Genomic DNA, 9,041 nt, shown 5'->3' on the forward strand with positions numbered 1-9,041 from the left:
TTAAATAATCTACAGAACAACTAATATAGTTTCACTAGCTGTTTATGTGATTTGACAGCCTCATGCTCTGGTTTGGACAGCCCAATCTCGAGACTGTACTGTGGTTCTCCACGATGTTTCCCTTTAGGGAGGAAAGACGTACAAATAAAACATCAACAGATCATAAAACATACACTAAACCAGAGAGCAGCACATGTGTCCCTGCACATGTGTACACATTAGCACTGTGACAACTAATCAATGACATCGCTAATGTAGAAAATAAAAAAATAGTTGGCAATGAAATGCTTAACGATTAGCTAGTTTTCAACGTAGCTGGAAACGTCACTTCGCTAAAAGGCGAGCCAGAGGCGTTTAACCCTCGGATGAGAAAACATCGAGAAGTGTTAGCGCAGGCCGTTAGCGCAGGCCATTAGCACAGGTTTTTCTGAACGGCCACTAGCGAGCCTGCTAACAACCCCCTGTCTTGGGGCTCTACTTCTTCAGCCTCTTCCCCTTCAGAGGGGGAAGATGCAAGATGATGATTAAAAAAAAACACACTTTTAACTATTTTTCTTTTTATTTAAATTAAATGCAAACAATTGAATAAATGATTTCACATTCATATTTTGCCTCACAAACAAAACTCACCAGAATGTAATCGTCGCCATGGGGATCAAAGGCAAATAGCAGCAGTGCATTCAGCTGATCTGTCCGGAACTCAAACGATATCTCAAAATCATCTCCGCCGGTGAACAACTTGGGCCTAATTTTGAGGAACCCTGAAAACAGAGCAAACACTCAGGGTGAACCTCCCAACATTATACAACAGCACAGAAATGTGACACAGCACTGACAGGAGACACAGATCTACATTCATTTGATTCATATTTTAATGGTCTGTGATGTGGCCATTGGTACCATGTCCCAGGAAGTAGGCCCCACGCTCAGAGTGGGCGGGGCAGCCCTCCCAGTCGCCATAGGTCTCGTGCTCCTCTACGGCAGAGTCCCAGTCCAGCTCCTCCCAAATGGCCACAGGGCTGCTGGCCCTCTGGAGCAGCACATCCCTCACACATCCCGCGAAACCCTGACGCACCAGCCTCGCTGCACCTGCACACACACACACACACACACACACACACACACACACACACACACACACACACACACACACACACCATGTATGCAGGCAGGTGTCAGGGTCGGGTCTGCTCCTGGTTGAAAGTGATTCATTACCAGTGTCTTCTCGGTGAAGTGTGAAATTCTCTGGAAGGCCCCCTATAAACACGCCTGTGTTTTGGCCAATGATTGTGTTTCCGCTGGTGGCAGATGCCGACCCTGTTGAGAGGTGGGAAAAGGGCAAGCAGAAAAAATAAAGATGTTTGATTTAATGGCTACAATGCAAACTGATGCCATTTCAATCACAAATGTCTTTATGTATGTATGTATGTATACATACATGCAACATACATGTGTAAGTTTAGTGTAAAGGAACGTTCATGCATTTATTTTGTGGAAAAGAAGAATTGAAATAATGGAGAAAACAAAACAAAACATTGGTACTAACATACAATACACACAGTGAAGCAGGAGTGTGCCTCTTACCCAGGGCGTGGCTCTAGATCACCCAGCACTGAAATAAAACTCTTAGCAGTTTGCAATAAATGCCAAATATTCAATGCCTTCCAGTAGCCCAGAGCACAGAATGTCATAACCTTAATGGAGTCACAGGCAGAGGGAGCGAGAGAGCCACTAAGCCCCGCCCACCGCAGTCTGAGCGTGCTCAGTGACATGGCAGGGGAAGCACCTTCACTCTTAATTGAAATGCAAGTTGAGGCAAGGAGCAGCTCCTGTAGTCTAATTATTCTAATCACACAATGAATGGCAAAGATTAACCTTGATAATTCCTCTGCTTGGAAAATCTGCAGAAGCCAGGGCTTTAGAGGCATTGACGAGGCAGAGTGTGAGGAGGGGTCCTGTGTGTGTGTGTGTGTGTGTGTGTGTGTGTGTGTGCGTTACCGCTGTATTGATCGTCCACAATGATCGTTCCCACGGCCCGCGTCCGAGCGGCAACCACCCGGTGCCACTGGTCATCGTTGTACTTCCTCCCGCCGTCATCGTGCGGCGTGACGGCCACTGCCGAGGCCTAGCAGCAGATAAGCAGCGGTTAATGGCGTGTACCCTTGACCCCAGCACCGCAAGTGCTCTCTGCCCCCGGGGGTGTGGCCTCCATGGAGCTCAGTGGGCTGGGGATGGGTTTGTGCAGTCACCAGCAACTTGGTGTTATGGTGGTGTTATGGTGGTGTTATGGTGGCACTGGTGTGGTGGTGTGGTGGTAGTGGTGTTATTGTGGCACTGGTTTGGTGGTATGGTGGTAGTGGCGTGGTGGTGTGGTGGTAGTGGTGTTATTGTGGCACTGGTTTGGTGGTATGGTGGTAGTGGCGTGGTGGTGTGGTGGTAGTGGTGTTATTGTGGCACTGGTTTGGTGGTATGGTGGTAGTGGCGTGGTGGTATGGTGGTAGTGGTGTTATGGTGGCACTGGTTTGGTGGTATGGTGGTAGTGGCGTGGTGGTATGGTGGTAGTGGTGTTATGGTGGCACTGGTTTGGTGGTATGGTGGTAGTGGCGTGGTGGTATGGTGGTAGTGGCGTGGTGGTATGGTGGTAGTGGTGTTATGGTGGCACTGGTGTGGTGGTATGGTGGTAGTGGCGTGGTGGTATGGTGGTAGTGGTGTTATGGTGGCACTGGTGTGGTGGTAGTGGTGTGGTGGTATGGTGGTAGTGGTGTTATGGTGGCACTGGTTTATTGGTATGGTGGCAGTGGCGTGGTGGTATGGTGGTAGTGGTGTTATGGTGGCACTGGTGTGGTGGTGTGGTGGTAGTGGCATGGTGGTATGGTGGTAGTGGTGTTATGGTGGCACTGGTTTGGTGGTATGGTGGTAGTGGCGTTATGGTGGCACTGGTTTATTGGTATGGTGGTAGTGGCGTGGTGGTAGGGTGGTAGTGGTGTTATGGTGGCACTGGTGTGGTGTGGTGGTAGTGGTGTGGTGGTATGGTGGTAGTGGTGTTATGGTGGCACTGGTTTATTGGTGTGGTGGTAGTGGCGTGGTGGTATGGTGGTAGTGGTGTTATGGTGGCACTGGTGTGGTGGTGTGGTGGTAGTGGCGTGGTGGTATGGTGGTAGTGGTGTTATGGTGGCACTGGTTTGGTGGTATGGTGGTAGTGGTATGATGATAGTGGTGTAAATGTGTGGTGGTAGTGTGCTGTGCTGATGAATGAAGCACAGACATTAATTCACATTGCTGAGTTGGTCTACCAACCAAAAATATGCAGCATGTAGCATTGCTGTGAACAGAACCTGATCAGTGAACTGAACAGATGGGGTCTTGCCTCCAACTGTACAACTACACGGTGATTTCAGTAAAGAGATGTTTCTAATAAAGACATGTTGGTGTATATAGAAATGCTAGAGGACATTTCAGATCTTTATTTTTGAATTTTAACTCATTTATCTTTATTTTAGCTCCAGGTTACCAGACTGAACCTTCCACCAAAGTTCCACAGACGCAGAAGTTGCTTTTTTGTTTTTTTGTGTGTTTTTTTGGCAGGCCTGGAGGGACCGAGGCATCCCTCTCTGTGATAGGCAGGGAAGAGAATTCTGCCTGGAGATTGGACGCTCCACACGTACTGTAAATTAGAGGTTCTGGCACCCTCGCCTTTGAGCTGGGGGTTAGCGTCCCTCTAAAATGACATCACTCCTGGCACGGTGGGCGGCTTGGCGGAGTCTACAGCAGCAGAGCTCAGTGAGGCACCAAGCCCCTCAGCCCTGGGACCAGGATTTAACGACAAAATCAATATATGTACGGATGCCAGAGGCGGCGATATGTTTATTGCGGAAAGAGGGTGGCTTTGGGTATCAGCCTGAGGGAGACACAGCACGCTGTCCTAACACACTTCCCCCGGAATGGAAGTCTTCAGAAAGATGCTCTTAACTATCAATTCTGTCATCCTGTCACTGTGCCATAGACAAAAACCACTACACGCTTTCATGTGTTTGTTTGAGGAGAAGCATGTGTAGGTCACATATTGGAGGTCACAAACTGCTCGTTGCAGTATGTCACTTAAGTGTTGCCAAGGGAGCTCAGATGAGCACAGTGCAAACGTGTATTCTGAGTCCTGCATACCGTGGAACATTGGGGGCATTTGTTTTACTACTTGTATGAATGATGAAGACATAAAAGCAATAAAGATAAAAAATCTATTCATTTTGAAAATTATGTTTGCATTTGAAACACCGACAAATAAACTAGAAAATAAAATCACTGTAGGTGTGTCTTACTTGCCAAAATCAATTCTTTACTTTTAAAAACTAAAGAAAATATTTTATAATTTCCTCTCCATTATTGCTTTCCAAGTTTCGTATAAGTTGTACTGAACTCTTACTAACAAAATAAGAGGCTGTGATGTAGAACCCAGTCTGCTGTTGGTTAATAGCCCCTGAATGTGTTTAAGACCAAATGAATGCTTACTATGGTCTTAATTCTCCTAATCATGCCCCTGGGCCTTGGAGAAGCTTCTCCCACCTCGTGTGCTCTGTACCCACCAATATCGCCCAGAGTTCACAAATAAGCAGATAGCGAGGTCGGGGGAGGGGCAGGACAGGCATCATTTGTGACAGCTTTTACAGCAACTAAATACTCTTTCATGAGACAGCGTTTCATAAACTGCTCATTAATTTCATCATTAGTAAGAGTGTGTGGGGAAGCATACCAGTTTCCTGTGTCACGCCCAATTAGCGTCCCATGGTGCTAATCCCATTAGAATTGTTGAATTCGTTAATGGAGGAACTAATGGGCACGCTATCAGGGGACATTAATTGGGCATGACACCACTTTTAGTTATAATTATCAAACTACCCCCGACAAAATGTGTTTGTGAATACAAAACTGGTGAGATTCAGCGGTGGTGGATATTGGTGGGGCGAAGTCGGCGGTGGCCCCGTGGACACGCATGCAGAAGTCATCTTTCATGATGGCTTTCATTGGTGGAGCAACAGAGTGGAGCCAGTGAACCTGCGTTGTGCTGTGGCGTGATTAGCATGCCGGGGTCAGCGCCTCACCCATGACTGCGGGGAACGAGTTAATTGGCCTCCAATTCAAACATTGTTTTAGTTTGAAAGTTCTGCACGTAAAAAAAAAGCCGGTAGATAGTTTCACAGGATCAAAAACTAATTATTTCTCTCCTAAAAAGCAATATTGGTTTTAAGTCTAGCATGCTCTCTTCTTCTCATATTGACAAATCAAAGCTGTAATATCACATTCCATTAAAGGTGCGCTAGACTCTGTCTGAACAGAGTGGCAGAAACTATTTGAAAAATGAAAATAAAGACGATTAAAGGAACTGAATTCAACAAAACAAACTCGGATCAATTCAACTACAGTTCGGCGTGAACCTGATCCAGGAGCCTCCCAGCGTCCTACCTGAGGGTCGAAGAGGAAGTAGGGGCGTCCGCGCAGCAGCTGTAGGACCACGTACTCCGCCTGCTCTCCGGGGGCCAGCGCACACACCATCAGCCCGTCCTCCGCCCGCGTGCGGAAGCTGAGCTGGACGCCTGCATGGACACACCACACAGACACGGTACGGCCATGGGGTGGGCAGGTCGTAGGTCAAACCAAACTCAGTCACACAGCGGAAATTAGTCTGTGTGTGAGGGGAAAGTGACTGGAATCCAGTGGACACTTTGGCTGTTGGAATACGAGACACAGAGCCAGTAGTGCTAGAAACATTGTTGAGATAAAAGCACCAAGTCTGTGTGAGCAAATGCATGAGCGAGAGAGGGAGACAGAGACAAACAGAGAGAGAGAGAGAGAGACAAACAGAGAGAGAGAGAGAGGGAGACAGAGACAAACAGAGAGAGAGAGAGAGAGTGAGAGAGCATGTGAACGAGCAAGACGACGTTCAGAACAGTGAGCCGTCCCACAGAGTTAGAGATGATCTGATCTCCACAGACTCTTCTCACAGAAGTGCGTTCTTTACATTCTCTCCAGCTCTGCTCTTAATAAAACCCTCCACCATCTGACCTTATACCAGACATAAAAACACCTTTGAAGTAATATCCCTCTTCAGTGCGCTTAATTAATATGTTGAGGGCTCAAACTCCAAGCTCACTCAAATACAGACTACGCAGATTAAACACAATCTACTTAATCATTCACTCTCAAGTGTATTGAAGTAGTTGCAAGACCCCATGTAAAAGCGTCAGGATATTTCTTTTGGCTTCTGATTGATGCCGCTGATACTAGGATTACGCCCTTGGATTACAGAACTCATAAAACCTGCTTCACTTTCAAGCCACACGGTTACGCAAAGGGGGAAATGCGTGATAAGGGAAAGCAGTAAGAAAATGGAGACCCCAGGTTGAGTTTTTAGACAGCACTAACCCCCGATGCTCTCTTTAAGAGCATAAAGGGCCCAGAGCCACTTAAGAAGGGCCTTACGCGAGCAGTATAATGACGGGCCGCATGCGCCTCTCTGAGCCTCAGCCTGACCCCAGACCAGTCACGCGTGGAGATGCACGCGCCAAGTGGAGAGACCTCACTTGCAAACATGTAGGTTCAGCACAGTCCATCCCTCTGGGGTGATGAGCTTTTGGGTTTGTTTTTCTTCTTCTTCTTTCGTATGACAAGCTCTTCACATCCATCAGAGCGCTTGGGCCATTACGGAAGGGTAAGGCCCAGGGGTCAGGGGTCCCCGGGGGGCGTCCGTCTGCCAGCCCCGCTCAGACGGCACAGTGGTCAGTGGTCTCCGGGAGGCTCCGCCCGGGGCGGAGAGTGCCGAGCGATGAGAAATGAGCTTCACCTCAGCGGCTGTCTGGAGCGCGCACGCCCAGGCCGGGAGAAGACACCCAGCACTTCTGCACAAAGATCTGCATCAGCATTTCACTGGACAGCTGAGCTCATTCACAGGAAAGATGCAGACACAGAGACGATGGAGATCAGGTCCACCCTGGACTCCTGTTTACTCCAGGAAAAAACACTCTCATTTTGTTTTGTATTAACTACATAACTAAATAATTTTGCAATATTGATAATCCCAACTCAGATTTTCCTGCTGATATTTATATGGGGGCTTTGACACGTCACCTGACACAAGGAGAAGCTTACATGTAAACAATGCAGAGCAATCTTTAAACAGGTTGCCATGTGATTAATATTAAAGCAAGGTAAGTCACAAAATGCAGATATATAACCCATAACTTAATAAATACTTATGCCTTAAATTATGAGAATCTGTTCGGTGTATTAGAAGACTCAACAGCCATTAAACATTAAAAAAACCCACATAATATAAACTATAAGTAAAACAAACAGGGCCATTTGGATGTAATCTGCTTAGTACATAACCTGAATAACTTCAGTCATGTTAGCATTATTGCAGCATTAATCAAGTTGTTGCGTATTAATGAGTTTTTAGCAAATGCTAATTACTGTCATAGATTCTGCAGCACCCCATTAAATATACAAATTACAAAATTAAAGAGCCAGAGTTGTTCATGATGAATATTTAAATGGGTGAAAAAAACTAATGATGTCTGTACAGTTTTCCTCTCTACTTTTCACACAGAGAGGCTTCATGACAATCAATCAAATTAATTAAGGAAAATAATTTGTACCATTTAACATTTTGTGCTACAATAGCATTTAGTTCTTGAAAATCACTCAATTCCTCCTGATTTCAGTCTCCTTCTGCAGCTGTGGGAGGGAAAGTAAAAAAATAACCAACCAAGCCCAAAAGAAATCTTTGTAGCAACTTAACATTCACATTTTACTAAGAAGGTACAATAAGACTCTTCAAAGGCACACGGAGCCGTCAATTCACAATCACCAGTGCGGCGAGACACACAGCTGTTGGAGTGTGTGGTGTGGTGAGGGACTGATACAATGAGATACGCGGCTGCTGGAGTGTGTGGGGTGGTGAGGGGCGTGAGACATGTGGCTGCTGGAGTGTGTGGTGTGATGAGGGACTGAGACAAGTGGCTGCTGGAGTGTGTGGTGTGGTGAGGGACCTCAGACACGCGGCTGCTGGAGTGTGTGGTGTGGTGAGGGACTGAGACACGTGGCTGCTGGAGTGTGTGGTGTGATGAGGGACTGAGACAAGTGGCTGCTGGAGTGTGTGGTGTGGTGAGGGACCTCAGACACGTGGCTGCTGGAGTGTGTGGTGTGATGAGGGACTGAGACAAGTGGCTGCTGGAGTGTGTGGTGTGGTGAGGGACCTCAGACACGCGGCTGCTGGAGTGTGTGGTGTGGTGAGGGGCGTGAGACACGCGGCTGCTGGAGTGTGTGGTGTGATGAGGGACTGAGACACGTGGCTGCTGGAGTGTGTGGTGTGGTGAGGGGCGTGAGACACGCGGCTGCTGGAGTGTGTGGTGAGGGACTGAGACACGCGGCTGCTGGAGTGTGTGGTGTGATGAGGGACTGAGACACGCGGCTGCTGGAGTGTGTGGTGTGGTGAGGGACTGAGACACGCGGCTGCTGGAGTGTGTGGTGTGGTGAGGGACTGAGACACGCGGCTGCTGGAGTGTGTGGTGTGGTGAGGGACTGAGACACGCGGCTGCTGGAGTGTGTGGTGTGGTGAGGGACCTCAGACACGTGGCTGCTGGAGTGTGTGGTGTGATGAGGGACTGAGACACGTGGCTGCTGGAGTGTGTGGTGTGATGAGGGACTGAGACACGTGGCTGCTGGAGTGTGTGGTGTGGTGAGGGACCTCAGACACGTGGCTGCTGGAGTGTGTGGTGTGGTGAGGGTCTGAGACGGCGAGACACACTCTGCCATTAGGCATCAAGCTGGATTAAAACTCAGATCAATCTGCTGCAATGATATTGCATCTTTTAATCTTGTTTTTTACCCCTTTGATTTGTTGGGAGTTGTGCGCTCTGACAAAATCATTTAAGGCCCCCAAATTAGATGACCATTGATTTCTGCTTAATGCATTGCTTTGGCTACATTTCAATATTATACAAAGTATTTGCCCCAGAGCATGTTGTTTGTTCGTTTCATTATGCCTC

General features: G+C 47.7%; 1 protein-coding gene across 1 annotated transcript in view; it reads right to left on the reverse strand.

Annotated features, from left to right (window-relative positions):
* The window catches only part of ush2a (Usher syndrome 2A (autosomal recessive, mild)), a 147,623-nt gene that overhangs the window by 114,441 nt on the left and 24,141 nt on the right, over positions 1 to 9,041 (reverse strand). The window contains 5 exon segments of the mRNA XM_076977861.1: positions 631 to 761; positions 901 to 1,089; positions 1,216 to 1,317; positions 1,999 to 2,125; positions 5,458 to 5,588. Of these exon segments, the coding sequence (XP_076833976.1) occupies positions 631 to 761; positions 901 to 1,089; positions 1,216 to 1,317; positions 1,999 to 2,125; positions 5,458 to 5,588 (680 nt within the window).

This window comes from Brachyhypopomus gauderio, chromosome 17, assembly GCF_052324685.1.
Source record: "Brachyhypopomus gauderio isolate BG-103 chromosome 17, BGAUD_0.2, whole genome shotgun sequence".
Taxonomy (NCBI): Eukaryota; Metazoa; Chordata; class Actinopteri; order Gymnotiformes; family Hypopomidae; genus Brachyhypopomus; species Brachyhypopomus gauderio.